This window comes from Lycium barbarum, chromosome 4, assembly GCF_019175385.1.
Source record: "Lycium barbarum isolate Lr01 chromosome 4, ASM1917538v2, whole genome shotgun sequence".
In the NCBI taxonomy this organism is placed as follows: domain Eukaryota; kingdom Viridiplantae; phylum Streptophyta; class Magnoliopsida; order Solanales; family Solanaceae; genus Lycium; species Lycium barbarum.
This window is the reverse complement of record NC_083340.1, coordinates 27,406,973-27,422,678: the sequence shown is the minus strand read 5'-3', so window position 1 is coordinate 27,422,678 and position 15,706 is coordinate 27,406,973. Positions and strand designations below refer to the sequence as shown.

At 34.3% G+C, this 15,706-nt stretch overlaps 2 protein-coding genes across 2 annotated transcripts; one reads left to right on the top strand and one right to left on the bottom strand.

Moving 5' to 3' along the window:
• Positions 1–107: 107 nt before the first annotated feature.
• On the bottom strand, positions 108–6,644 carry LOC132635678 (large ribosomal subunit protein bL28m). Its single transcript, XM_060352169.1, has 2 exons — positions 6,309–6,644; positions 108–782 (listed from the first exon to the last, which is right to left on the bottom strand). Exons 1-2 carry the CDS (start codon positions 6,506–6,508, stop codon positions 347–349), a joined length of 636 nt encoding a protein of 211 aa, XP_060208152.1. The 5' UTR covers positions 6,509–6,644; the 3' UTR covers positions 108–346.
• Positions 6,645–8,970: 2,326 nt separating this feature from the next.
• On the top strand, positions 8,971–14,247 carry LOC132635677 (two-on-two hemoglobin-3). The gene is made up of 4 exons (XM_060352168.1): positions 8,971–9,334; positions 10,736–10,866; positions 13,777–13,921; positions 14,004–14,247. The coding sequence occupies exons 1-4, from the start codon at positions 9,198–9,200 to the stop codon at positions 14,098–14,100; spliced, it is 510 nt and encodes a 169-aa protein (XP_060208151.1). The 5' UTR covers positions 8,971–9,197; the 3' UTR covers positions 14,101–14,247.
• Positions 14,248–15,706: the final 1,459 nt, after the last annotated feature.

Below are 15,706 nucleotides of genomic sequence, written 5' to 3'. Positions count from 1 at the left end.
CATGCTTAAATAGTACTTCCTATAAAAGACGATTAATGTACAAGAATAATGCAATAACATTAGTTTCTATTCCATTGATGACCGGGTATGGTATTAACCTGCAAAAATGACTAATTAATTAAGCTAACTACATAGTATTGTAATAGCTGTAGCATTTCTCATTATTATATCCGAACAGCACCTTTACTAGGCTTGCTATCAAGGCAGGAAAGTTTTACACTAAACCAGATGTAAGGCAAAATTCATGGTACTCTAGACACAAAATGTCAGGAATACAAAAACAAAAGAAGGCCTTCAATATGAGAAGCACCTCGGAAACCAACAACATTTTGTCACACGAATGCTTTCAAGCATTGGCAACTATCCCTTCATGGAAGTCAGTTGGTAAGCTTCCTTCTCCATCAGTTCCTTCAGAATCTGCTTTTAGCTCGGATTTGGGTGACCAACCATACATCTTCCTTCTGAATTCTCTACGGGCTGCTCGTTCTTCCAACTTTACTTCCCTAAATTGTTCTTCAAGTTTTGATTCATCCTCGGGTGTAAAGAAAACTACCTCCATTTTCCCGAGCTCCTCATACAACTTCTCAATCTTAGCTTTCCAGAAGACGCCTAATTCAGTGTCCATCTCGTGGTAAGGTGTCTTCAGCAGGTACTCATCAATACCACCTGCCTTGTCGATACAACGCAACGCATGAGTTGTAACTTTCACCCGAATATGACGATCTAGGATATAGCTGAAAAGCCGTTTCTCTTGCACATTAGGCTTCCAATTCCTCCTTGACCTGTTCATGAACAATCACAGTTTTATTTTTTTGAGAAAGTAAACAATCGCAGTTTATTATAATCCACTACATAAAATCGGAATTAAACTGCAGTTAAAAATGTGAACTTACTTTTGCTATCTTTGGAAACCAAAGAGTAGCTAGAAACAACTATGATCCAAAGGCAGCAGACTACACATATAGTTGAACAACTATAGGCGATTATATTTGAATTTAGTGATAATAACCAGGATAAATATTCCCAAGAAACTCAAGACTCGTTATTTCCCTTGCTAAACCAATTCTCCATAACATCCTCGTGTTCAGGATTTTTTTTTTATTTTTTTTTAATGAACTTCTTCAGGAAAAATATCATCAGAATATCAGAAGAAGGAACACTAGTACAGATAAAATACAAATACTGACAATGCCAACAAAGCACTATTTATTATGCCAGAACTTAGAGATAAATAAGCAACAACAACTCAATCCAAAGGGGTCAGCTATATGAATCTTCACTGGCAATGAAGCTCAATTTAGACCCTGTCTCAAACCCAATATTCAATAATTTAGGTTCTCTGACGATATTAAAAGACTCCGAACATTAGACTAAGATTATCTTTTTCCATCACAAGACAATGTTTTTGTCTCTTAGCATATCATGGGTTACTTCAGTACCGTAGCGCCTGGTATTTGAACGTTGGCTCGAGGCATTTTCTCTACCCCTTCTTACCCTGAAAAAGAAGGGACACCTTACGTTCTTGAACCCACCACTGCTACTTGATGGTGACAGAATGTTTCGTCGCTTATTAGCAAAAAAGCATGTCCTGAACCTTCTTTAGTATCTTCTTGTATCTGGAATAATTTATCTACCTAAACTGCATAACCAATTTAGGATCAGAAATTCTTTTGCTCATGCAGCCGAATAAGGAAGAATGAGATTGAAAAGTTTGTGCCTTTGCTGGGTCAATGAGTTTTTGTTAAAACCAAACATTTTCTTCCTTTAGCAAAATTGGATTGTGGTCATACCCTTTTACTTCTCAATAGGAGAAACGCCTTAGAGGACTACTCACCAACTTGCAACTCCCACACAAATGTAAAACATTGATGCTCATTCTTGGCAGTCTAGACATGAACTTTAAATTGTACTCCCACACAAATGTCTAAGTTTGACTGGGCATGGAGTTTAAGAAACAAAGGGAGACTTTTGAATCTTGTGGTCTTATATTAAAGATGTGTGTAGGCCTTTAAATCTTGTGTTCTTAAACTTGCCATGAAGAATGTTGGAATTAGAAAACTTACTAAATATAGAAAGAGACACTCTTTTTGAGACAGACCAAAAAGGGAAGTAAGAAACTTAAATTGGGACGGAGGAAGTATACATTTATATCAGAAAGGAAAAAGTGGAAGTTAGAACATACTCTCCTCAGGAGACACCTCACCAACTTGCACTCCCACACAAATGTAAAACAGATACTCATTCTTGATAGTCTAGATCTGAACTTTAAATTGTATAAATTTGTATCAGATAGGAAAAAATGGAAGTTAGAACATAGTTTTTGTCTTTATTTTTTAACGACAGAAGAGTAAGTACATACGTTAGTGAGTTCGATAATATCGTAAACTCAAGTATCCAGATGAATGACAAAAAATTTGCTTCACAATAGTTGGCCACCACTCTAGGCTATCTGAAGCAAACACCTTATCCAAAAAGAAAAAGGCTATCCAAAGACGAACAAAAAAAATTTAATTTAGGAAACATGGTATGCAAAGACAGGAGAAGTACTTATATATGAGTGAAGAACCGATTTATTCATACCAATGCTTTTTAGAGTTTTGGCCATATCCAGGTGTATTTTTTATTTATTTTTTTGAAAAAGGTAACAGTTTTGGCCATGTCCAGGTATATGCGAGAATAGAATCTATTCTAGGTTGGATTTTGTCAATTATCTAATGAAAGCTGTAAAAACAACTGGAAGACCAAATTCTCTTCCAGGAATGTGTTTCACCCGTAAAAGGGGAAAATAAGGTAGAAACTAAAATAAAGCTCATTGCTAGAACAGCAAGGTATCGTACTGTAGCTAGAAACATTTACATGCTGATTTGATGATGCATTAGACGACCTCATTTTGATAAGTAACCATAAAGTTGACTGCTACGACATTTTAAACAAAATAGGGATGTAATCAGTGTTATCAAAAGCGAAAAGCGCAAAAAAGCTCTAAGGTCAGCTGGGGCTTTAAGCGCAAAGCGCAAATAAAGCATGGGCTTTAATGAAAAAAAGCGCAATGGTGCAAAAATACAAATATATATATGTTTAGTCCAAGATTAATAATAATAAGCATGAATAACAAATGGATGGACAAAGAAATTGAAAAAATATTACGATAAAGTGAAATGTTAATCATCTAGTGTCAACTCTCCAAGAGAGGCTCATTGACAAGGAAAAGTATGTCTTAGAGCCTTGATGATGACACTGAAGCGCACATAAAGCGAGGCGAAGCGCTCAACATGTTTTGATCCTCGCTTCAGCGCTTAAGTGCGCTTAAAGCGCGCCTTTGATAACACTGGATGTAATCACCTACACAACTCAGGAAAGCTAACTGCAGTGTTTTTAGTCTTCCAGAAATTGGAGAAACTCGTTTCAAAGGAACATCTTCTTTTAAAGTTGAGAAAAGTTAACCTACATTTTGCGGAGATCTGTTGAAAATGGGAATCAATATGTAGGATTCCAGAAATTTTCCAAATGCTGACAACACATTAAACAAGGCACTACTTAACTTCAATCAGGTTAGCCCCTTGAATATTGATCAGAACATCTTTCCCTCTCCAGGAAAAGCTTCTCTTGCAAGCGCAAGCTGGCCCGGACACCACCATTACAAAAAAAAAAAAAAAAAAAAATCTTGCATAACCCAAAACATATGCTCCTTCAATTTCATTTTATACAATGGGCCAATGGTGTTTGACTAGGCACGAAAACACTTTTGACACAAAAGTAAATGTATATCACATAAAAAAAGTACCTCACCACGCCAAGTTATTCCGATAAGAGCATGACACTTGAGGTAAAATGTGGATGTTAAAGGAACCCTTCTTTTTGGGGGTTCTGACTCTGTATAGCAGAACATTCTTAGTGCTTTGTTGTTTATATTCATAAAACATTTACTTACCATTTCAAAAAATAAAAGAAGTGTGACTCCTTTTGAATGGACCAAAAAGGAATCAGTGTCATACATAATGGCCCGCCGCACAGGGAATGTGAAACTTTGTGAGGATCTCTCTCCCTATATATCTAGCTCTCTCTAGCTCGCAGGAATTAATCTATTTCACCAAATTCTGAACCCAGATTTAGTGCAATTTAATTAGCAAGATGAAAAGGTTAGCTGTGGCAGGAAGACTGAAGGAGGGTGAAACCCGTAGTGCCAGAAGAAGTGGAGGAAGAGATGCTTGCAATTTCTCTTTCCTTCTCTTATCTATCTTCCACTCCCTACAGAGTTTCATCCATTTTTGTGGAAGAAAGAAAGCTTTGTAGTGTTAACTAAGCTAATTTTCTGAAAATGAGAAACGGAATAATGGAAAATAGAGCACAGTAATCAAAGGAGCTAATGTTATACGCAACTGCAAGCAAAATTATTGTCAGAAATAAGCAGAGGAATGCAGTAAACTCCCACCCCCACCAACCCACCCTGTTTCCTCCCAAGAAAGTTTTGGAAAAATACTCTTACAGCAACGTCTCTAATGAGTTTTTTCTTTTGGGGTTGCGCTGGGAGAGAAAGGAAGAGGGTTGTTTCAGTTTCTTATTCCAATTTTGAAAGTGGGCCTCTTAAGAGTAGGTAGACAATAGTTGCCTGCGTCTTTGTTTTTATACCGTGGTGTCCGGCCCATCTTACACACAAGTCAACTAATTTCATAGGGTAGCTGCTAACTCCTACTAGCACAATTACCGGGTAACTCCGTCTATCAAGGCTTGATGGAAATAAATCACCTAGTGTTTTTGCCTTCGCTGGGGTTTGAACCCGAGACTCCATGGTTCTCAACCCACTTCATTGACTACTAGGACGCACCCTTGGGTATATCGCATTGCCTACAAATCCTGCTTGAACATAAAAATGTGAAGAAAACCTATAAGTTATATTAGAAAACATTGGTTTAAGAAATTCCTTTTTCTATAAAATACTGTTTCAAGAAATTCTTAGACTAAGAGACTTCACTTTTTGGAACCTGGAAGCACCACTCAGAATCTTACTACTCCCAAAGAAAGAACACTGAACAGAAGTTCAATATACCAAACTGAAAAGAGTTGGAGAACACACGGGTCAATAACTAGATAATAGGATGGACTGCTTGAAATTGAAAGAGATTGAGTGCTGCTAGTTTCTTGCCTCATTGCATAATGCCCAGATTGTGTTTACGGGAGTCTTATGCACAATACGGATTCAGGAAATTGATGTCCTAGAACATACATCTTGGTGATATACCACATTCTAATTTGGAATTACCCTTGGAAGCCAGAAAACCAAACAACCAGAAGGATTTTTAACTGCTGACGTATACTTCGATCAAAATTTCAAGCAAAACAGACATATTTAATAAGGACTAACAGGATCAAGGATTTTCAAGTTCACTGCTTTTTCATGCACTAAAACAATCATAAAGAAGGCGATTCTTGAATCATGAATCAGGCAATAACTAAAAGCCAGAATGCACTTCTGAAAAAACCAAATGCAGCTCAAAATGAAACCCCTTCCAGGTTGTTATTACTCATTAACCAAAATTACCAAATTCTCATATGCCTCACTTTTGAGTTACATAAGCTACTTACATTGAGCAGAACAAGACTTAAAACCATGTTTAGCTTTAAATTTGTTTTTTTTTTTCTTTGAAGTCATTCGCATTGTAAATGGCATTCATGGGTTAGCAGCTAAAAGATGATCCATATTTACACGGTAAAACAAAAGATGCTTTCTGAGAACTTTTAACCAATTACGATCTTTTGCTTTTAGAACTCAATAACTTTATACATTTTGCAGAACCAATCGCAAATTCCACTTTACCACAATCATTCAAAATATATTACATTTTAGATGAAAACTATTTAGTCCAATATGTCGACAGACTAACAGCTAGTATACCGCCATTGAAAGCTAGAAAACAAACAACTAATGAATAGGAGAAATTCCTACACGGGTGGAAACACACCTAACGAATAATATGTAAATTAAAAAAAAAAAACATTTGAGCAAGATAATCGCAGAAAACACAGAGTAACTACTCAAAATCTAACATTTAGCCAAAAACAAAATTGCTTTAAAATTTGAGGATAAAGAGAAGAAAAAAACTGATGTATTTTTTCACCACCAACAACATACCCAGTGTAATCCCACAAGTTAGCCTACCTAACTAATAATATGTAAAATAAAATATGAAAAGAACATCTGAGCAATATAATCACAGAATGTACTTAACAAAGTCTCACATTTAGCCAAAATAATCCAAGTCCTAATTAAAAAAAATTGCTTTTAAATTAAGAAGAAGAAAAGAACTCACGTATTTCCACCCTTTTCACTAACACGATTACCAAATTGAATGTGACGACCAGCAAAAAGACCACGTTGAGCACGACCCATTACAACTTTAGTATTTGGTACGCATTTTTCAAGTTGCTGTTTAACTCCAGATGCTAAGTTCTTCTCTCCACCTATATTCTTCACTAACTTCTTCATCATTTCTCTTGATCTGAACGCCATTTTCTTCCTTTCTACTTCAACACTTGGGATAAATTTGATGGAATTGCAAGTGTAGGGTTCTGATTTAGGGTTTTAGAGCTGTTTTTAGAGGATAGTTTAAATCATTTAACTCTATACCTATTAGCTTTGTGTTGGAAAATATATGAAAGAATTATATTTTTTATTTTGGTTCAAAATAAGTGTCTATTTATACAATTAAGAAAGAATTAATTTTATTTTTTAAAGTTGCTCTTATTAAGCGGTAGGTGACCAGTTTCAAGGTGTCAAGCTAATAGTATATGCAAATTTTAATTAATTAACTTTAGAATTGATAAATGTAGATTGGTTGGCGAAGTGAATCACACGGATGGAAGTAAACGTTTGTGCTCGAAGGAATAATTGAGGTGAGTTAAGACACGTTTTTACTAAAGTTTTTTTCCCTCACAAGCTCATGTTGCGCTTGCGTTATCTCTAGAGTTCGATTTGATTTCAAGTTTGAAAATTTCATAGTATATGTGTTTTACAATAATTTTCATGTCTTCATATGCTTAAGTTTAAATGTTAAGTAATTAGAAAAGAAGCTTTAGAATACAAGAATAATTATATTACTCATATATTATATTTTGGGTATCAAAATGACTTGTAAATTTAATGTTTCATCTCCAAGAATTCAAACTCGAACCAGAAAATCTCAAGATAACTTTAACAACAAAACATGACTGAAAGGTCACAGAAAGAATTTCACAAAGATGTTGTCAGGTTAATCTTAGAGTTCTGAAAAGGATTTCGTGATCTGTAATGGTTCAGCTTATCACAAAGCCACTCATGTCGGAATAGGAGATTAATGCATCGTTGATTCGGGTGCTATTACAAATGCCCTGATAAGGCATAGAATGTGAGAACACTGGAAACTTAAATTGAATGACACCACAAAAATAAGACCCAGTTGATCTGCAGGATGATGACGAATAGAAAAAGAGAACGTCGAGAATATATTTATTAAACTTTTTTTTATATCTTCAAATTTCTTAATATATGTTACCATTATGTGCAAAGTGCATATCCACATATGCTTCACAATTAATTTTTTCATGTCTAAATCAAATTTCCGCGTCATGGCACATGGTGGTTGTTTGCACAAGACTTATAAGTTGGTCAAATAAACTTATAATCATTTTTTTATATATTTGGCAAACCCAAAAAAAATGAACCAGATATCACCTTTAACCCCAAATTATGAGTTTTCCAACTTACATGCACTTTTATCTAACCAAAATTTTTATTATTTTTTCATATATTTTTTATAATTCTTAAACACCATGTTAAAAATAAATTCGTAATTTCTTCTTCATTCTATTTCTATAGTTATCTTTTTCATAAATGCGTGATTATTTATTTTTAAAATATCTAAAAGCATTTGATATTTATGAACTTCGAATCATTTAAACCAAAAGAAATACATCTAATAAAAGATAGGAGTATCATTTTCAGAACTCTGACATCGTTACCTCATAGTGTCTATACCCAGAAAGTCAAAAACTATGGAAAATCAACTAAGAAGCTGGCCCACAGTTTTAAGGCACCACATCCGTCTTGTGGTTGTTAGAAAAATAAAATAGCGAATTACCACAAAAGAACCTAAAGCATTTTCAAGTTAAGATGCCTCCGTATCATATTTTTGAATTTTTAAAATCTTTTTCACTAACACTTGATATTCAGTTGAAATTGAGGCATGGTTTGGTAAGGCGTATAAGAGATAATACTGAATATAGTGTATTAGTAATGTTAACATTAGTTATGTTTACATCATTTTCTATTAATTGTTTGATTTGTTATATTAAATAACATAGATTGCATAACTTTTAAATAGTACTGAATATGGTATATCTAATGTGAATAATATTTATTTTTTCTTTTAAAAAAGATTGTTTTATTACATAGGAGGTAGGGGAAAGCGAAATGGGGAGGGATTATAACGTGGGATTCACACTCTCACCAACAAGGTGAAATTTCAGGTTGTCAATCAACTGAGCTACTATATCCCTACGAATATACTGATATTGTTATTGTCATGGTTTACTATGTTTAAGAATTATACTGAATAGGGTGTATTACTAATACAAGATTGAAAACACTATCACGAGGGATTAAATAATACTCACTCCGTCTTAATTTATATAACACTATTTGACTTGACACAAAGTTTAAGAAAAAACAACTTTTAAAATTCATGATCTAAAATAAATCTTAAATATTTGTGTGGCTACTGGGTATAAATATTTTATTAAGGGTAAAAAAATAATTTTAAAATTAAATTAATTCTAATTAGAGAAAATAAACATTCTTTTTGAGATAGATTAAAAAGAGCATCTATAAATTGGGACAGCAGGGAGTTTCAAACTAATACCAATATTATTTTTTGTAGTATTTCCTACCAAACGACCCTGAATGTCTTATTTCTAGTGTTTTTGCCTATCTAAAATGAAAATAATGAAACAGGCAAAACTAGAATCAGGTTCTACGCTGATTTCCTCCCAATTTTTTTTAAAAAGAATATGAGGAAAGAGTCCATTGAATTTCAAAAAATTTGCCACGTCACTATCTAAAAGCCTGTAGTCCACGCGAACGCCACCAGCCCGTATATAATGCCCCTCTACTCTGTTAGCAGCCATTGCCAAGAAAGAGTGAATTATTAAGGAAGGAAAAAAAGATGCAATCTTTGCAGGAAAAGGCATCAGAATGGAGTGGAGTTGACCAAAATGATGCATTTGCTATTGATGAAACCAATCTCTTTGAAAAGCTTGGACTTCAGACTTTCATCAATCTTTCTACTAATTTCTATAACAGGTTCATTCTTATAGTTATGGTCAAATGAAATGTTTTTTTCTTGATGGGTTTTTAATTTCTTTAAGTGGGTATTCAAGAAAACTCGTTAAAGTTTGAGACTTTGATTGAATTGAATTATTTAGTATTTTGGGTTGGGCTCTTTCTTTTTTTTTTTTTTTTTTTTTTTGTGTGTGTGTACCTCTCTCTGTTGTTCTATGTGTTTCTTGAATTAATATGAAGTTCAGCAAGGTTAATGTTTTGTTGCTTGAAAAATTGAGCTTTTTCTTTTCTTACTAGTATTAGATTTGCATGGTTTTAAAGTTTTTTTATTTTTTGGGTGGCGTTGGTGGGATTAATAAGGATTAATGACTCTTTGATTATATTAACTATTTCATTTTCTTTTCTTTTCTTTTATGAATCTTTGATTATATTAGCTACTTGATTCTCTTTTCCTTTCTTTCCTTATTACTGATTGATAATGAAGGTCTGTATGTTTGGTTATTATGATTACTTTTAGAAGCATTGAGCTGTATTTTTCCTAATACATTTGCAGAAGAGGTGTTGAGGGGATCCTTGATTGTTGAATCTTTGGTTGTATTAGTATCCTTGGAGGTTAAGGAAACTGATTGGGTGATAAAACTTACTGTGAATAATAAGATGGAATTCGAAAGTTTGGAATTTTTAAAGTTAGTTTACTTGTTTGGAATGAAGTTGTAGATTATTTTAATTATTAGAGTTGTCTACTTTTTGCTCTCAGATGGTTTACCCTCATGAGGGAAGACTTGTTGTTTTTGGTTTAGAAATTGAAATTAGGCTTTATAATTTCATTAATATTTGTCTGAAATGCCCCTTTGGGTGGTTGAGAAATAAGGAGGTTGTGTTGTGTGTGTTGGGGGGTATCTTGAATATTTGTCAAGGAATTAATTGAGGGATGAAACTTACTGTGAATAATAGCCCGTTGGAAAGCCAAGTAGCCAACCATGCTTATTTTTTTCTTCAAAAAGATGCTTATTTTAGAGAGTTGTGGTGTTTGGCCAAGATTTAGGAAAAAGATATAAGTGCTTTGAGTAGTAGCGGAAGCTAGTTTTCAGAAACTAAAGAAAGTAGTTTTTTTCCCAAAGGAATTTTGGAACCTTGGCCAAGCACAAATTGTTGCTCTGACATTGGCGAAAGTGCTTTAACCAAGCACAAACTGTTACTCTACAAAAGTACTCTTTTTGAACCATGCTTCTGACAAAAAATACTTTTACGAATAATCAGTTTTTGAAAGCTCGGTAAAACAAGCTAATAAGTTGGGGAAGTTGTCTTCAGATTAATTATTTGAAATGGTGGTTGATAGATAGATTTGTGCTCTTTTCTCCTCTAATGATACACCTTTCTTGAGGGAAGACATTTGACTCTTGTTTTTGGAATTGAAATTAGGGTATATGATGATGAGGAAGAGTGGTTTCGGTCAATTTTCTCTAATTCAAGTAAAGAGGATGCCATTAGGAATCAATATGAGTTCTTTGTACAGAGAATGGGAGGGCCTCCTTTGTTCTCACAGAGGAGAGGTAAGCAAGTGTTATCTTAATTTTTATTTTATCTTAATTGTTATCCCCAGTTTCAATTTGCCAATGGTAGTTACCTGTTACATCCTTCTATTGTGATGCAATTTTGTGGTGACCTCAATTCTTGAGATGGTTAATCTATCTTCTATCATAAACTTCAAATTGAATCATTTTGTTAAGTCCTTGAGATTGCAAAGCGTAAAGTTAACTTCTTGTATCTATGATAAAGATTATTTGGGACGGGAATAAACCCTTTTGTTCAAAATGGTTCCCTTTTTTTATGTTCTTCAAGGTTTATTCTATCTAGAGCAGAGGTGAATCTAGGATTTCTTGGACATGGGTGCACCACTGAAAAAGGAAAAAAAAAGCATTAAGTGGGAATTGATCCCTGTTCCTCTATGTAAATAACTAAGCTTTCCACCAAGTGCACCAATCAACCTTTTTGGAGCATGGGTGCCAACAACTAATATTAAATCAGTTTTAGAAATATGTACATAAAATACTTAATTTTTCGGAGATACCATGGCTTCACGTGCTCTATATAAAGCTATAAATTCGCCCCTGATCTAGAGCTTGTGATGTTAGTAACATATCACCGTTGAAGGCTAAGTTTTTCTCCCTTTTTGGATGTCCACAACATTTCTTTTGATAAATCACTACGAATAAACACCAACTCGATATCAAAAAGAAGGTGCAAGCTGTTGAAGTGATTCAAACCGAGTCATTCACCATTTTCTATTGAGCTTGTACAACTAACAATACAACATAGTATTCTCTCTTTACACCAATAGAAGAATGAAATAAGAAGGATTCTATAATGCATTGTTTTCCTCAATGTCCACAACCTTTCGAGAATGAAAATTAGTTGGCGTTTGAATTAGTTAGTTGAGCAGTGGAGAAAGAAACTGTTAGCAAGGTTGCTTTATAAATCCCATTTGCAGAGTTTAGAGTGTCTTTGTCCTGTTTTTTAAATTTTTGGTGTACTACCGATGTTTAGGATTAATTGTTGCTGATCACTTTTCTGGAGTTTTTGACCTCGAAACACTATATCGATGACTGCTCTCACACCATCTTTGGAGCATGAATGTTACTTGTGATTTCTCAGCAGCAAAATATCACTAAAGAGAAGGAAAAGAATAATAGGATAGGAAAATTGAGGAAAAATATCAGGGTGGAAACATATTTTGGTGACTCTTTCCTTCAGTAAATGGAACAGTTTAAGAGTGCCGTAATGATACCATGAAAACTTCCGTTTAATGATGACATTACTGGAGATTCTCAGTCTGCTGATAAGTCTCCATTTCTTGATTTATTCATCAATTCATTAACAATAAAAGATAGTTTTCTATGCTAGTTATGTCTCTTCTTTGTTTCTGAACCCATTAATTGGCAAGGTTAGGCAGTGTTTTGGAAGATCAAATGTCCAATTTCGCTTAATTAATTTCTTCAGAGAAAAAAATAGAACAGGTGAAAAGTTGTTTGTGGGATTAATATAAGATAAGTATTTCTGGAGGGTCGGACTAGGTGGATCTCAGGTAGGCACTTCGCCTTTTCTTAGGCAGCGTTTCAGTTCAGGGCAGGCACCAAACCGCTAGCGCTCATGGATTCCGTGTTGAAGAAGATAAAAGTAAATTATACACAGTTTGCAAAAGCAATATATTGCTTATTCTCTCTCTCTCTCTCTCTCTCTCTCTCTCTCTCTCGCTCTTTTTTTCTTTCTAAAATGTTATAGATGAATCTTTTAGTGAGTAGGATAGGAAATAAGAGACTTAGGATAAGTTGAAACCTTACATTTTCATCTATGCATCCAAATCAACAATCTAAAGTGGTTTTTGAAACTTGATTGATGTGGCTTTCACTTAATTGCAGTTTTGTTTTTAATGTTTCTTTCTCCGCAGTTAGTGATAAAGTTAACTTCTTTTTCATTTTTTTCTTCATCCGTGCCTTTCCTCACTAAAACACGAGCTTTAATTGGCATTTCCTCTTAAAACTCCAAAAGAGTGTTCTCCTACGCCTTCACCTTTGATCACTGTAGAGTTAATGAGGTCAGGTCATCAAATCATATTACACACCGACTAGTTTCTCCCTCTTTTCCAACAGTGTCTTCCTAAGCTTTCTTCAAGCGTAGGAATAATGAGGTCAGGTCATCGAATCATATTTACACACAACTAGTTCGTCCCTCTTTTGTCCTGTATCATCATTGCTCTTCCAAATCAACCAAGTTCTCTAATCACGCGTATTTATTACAAATCAACAATTTCTCCAATCAGCCATTACTTTATTGCGTTCTTATCTCCACGATGGTGGCTTTGATGAGTTTTTCTAAATCAGTAATGATTAATCTTTTATGCCTAATGAAATCTCCTCTGCCACCATGATAGGCTACTTAATTGGTTGAGGGTTTTTGTCAGCAGTTTGTGCTATTTGGGTTTGACTAGATTATTCCATTTTTCTTCTGCCTTTGCCAAAACCAGAAAACTCTCCTCATTCTGCTTAACAAATGCTTTCGACCAATTGTGAATCCCTAAAATAGAGAAAAGAGCATTACTTTAAAAAATTGATTCAAAATCTGAAACAGGAAAGCTTCTTGAGACTGAGCTAAGGACAGCTAGGAAGGCCATCATCAAATCAACCTCCAAATGCTCAGTGTTTAATATTGTTGAGCTTATATCTATTTGAGGTTTAAAAGCTAATCAAAACTCAAATGAAGTTTTCTTCCTGCCATGAGACGATCTGGAAAAGTGATGTCAACACAGATAGTTCTAGTACTTTCTTTGGATGATTGGTGAACAAGTTAGTCGGATATTAATATTTCATCCTTCTCATCTGCATTATATTTTAAGTGGTATCTTACATGATGCTTCTTGTAGTTTGAGAAACTGTAAGGACCTTTCTTACTTGGACTTTCTGCAGGTCATCCGGCATTGATTGGACGCCACCGCCCATTTCCAGTCACACATAAGGCTGCAGAGAGATGGTTACAACATATGCAACATGCACTAGACAGTGTTACAGACATTGATGAAGATTCCAAAATTAAAATGATGAACTTTTTCAGGTACAAGCTAATCTCATTTGAACTTACTTTAAGATTTACATTTTGTGTAGACTGTAAGATTTACATTTTGTTTGCCTTTCAGGCACACTGCATTCTTTCTGGTAGCTGGAGATGAGTTAAAGAATCCAAACCAGGGTGTTGCATGTAAGCATGCTGCCAATAAGCCAGCTGCAGAATAAACTTTAACAACAATTGATCATAGAAATAATAATGATGTATGGTGATTATTGACTTATGATCATTCGATTAATCAAAATAGAATCCATATTCTCAATTATGCTGTCATTAATACAATTGCCCCAAGGAGAAAGCTTATAGATACGCGAGGCCATTCTCATAGACTAAGATTGTATATCCTCCTGGATTATCCCAAACTTTTCAATTTCCATTATTAGTAGACAATGATATATATTCTGCCCAATTGCCCTCGCCTTTATAACCTTGAGGCCAAAAGCGAGAGGACCAAAAAAAAAAAAAATTAAATGTGAAGGAAGCTTTTAAAATTTCAATGTTGGGTGATTGTATCATCTTGACACGTGAAAAAACACTCGCTGATCATTTTTTGGTTTTATCTGTGAAAATAGTTACTATTATGAAGTTTTAAATTTCATATGTAAAACATTAGGGCATTTGCTATTTTTTAGTTACAAGTGCTGAAAAATGTTGCTTCTACTTTAACTTTTTAGGATGATGGAGTTCCGAATTTCACATGAAAATTGACTGTTTGAGAATTTCACCCGCCCCACGTGTAAGAAAAATCCACCTAGAGTTGCATCTGCTGAACTTTGTGGGAGTAATAAATGCTTTTGTTTTTCACCGACTTGTATTAGCGGCGGTAGAAATAGTTGTAGAAACCATCAATCAGCACCCACATTGACAGTGTTAAATAACTTTATGCACTATGCAGTTGGACATATTATAATAGGCTGTTTTTTTTTTTAATTTTTTATATTATCAATTTGCACTAACTATTGATAATTCTATTAGGGGACACGATCCCTCTTAATTTTGAAAAGTCTCAACTACATATGTGCATTTGGGCAATCTCTTGTTGGGAGAGAGGGAAAATAATGAATTTCTGAAAGGAGAATGGTAACTTCTGTAAAATATCAAATTGGGTGATGATACAATTTCGACAAACAAAAAATCAGCATCATATATATATATGCATATTGTCAAGACTCAAGAGAACGTATAAAATTACATTTCCTTCCAAGTTGAAATTTCAAAACTCTGATTCCTACTTTCCCCCTTTTTGGTCCTGGAGTTGTATGGAAAGAAGAAACAATGAAGAAATTTTGCAAGGAGAATGAAAAAAAAAAGGGAACTTCTGAAATATCAAATTTGGGTGATTGCACAAGCTCAATCACAAAATGTGCAGATTATCATCAACTACACACACAAATCACAATCATCTGTGTTTATATATACATAGACATGGGTATGTGTACGTATAATGCATATATCTCGACTATACAAACTGAAATCTTGGTTGTATATGAAGAACAACTTAATCAAACCCAAGCAATTGGATTAAACAAAGAAAAAGAACACAAATCTTTATTTACAGTTTTACACCCACAAAAGCTTAAAGGGGTATTAAAATTTCCAATCACACTGATCAACATACCTAAATATTATTAAATGGACCAAACTATGATCCCATAAATTCCTTTCTGCGTGACATTCTAGAGGGATGAGCATATCTAGCTGAAAATGACCTATAAAGATTATCAGGCTCTATTCTCCCTGCTGATCCTTCATCAAAATTCTGCATATACGTTT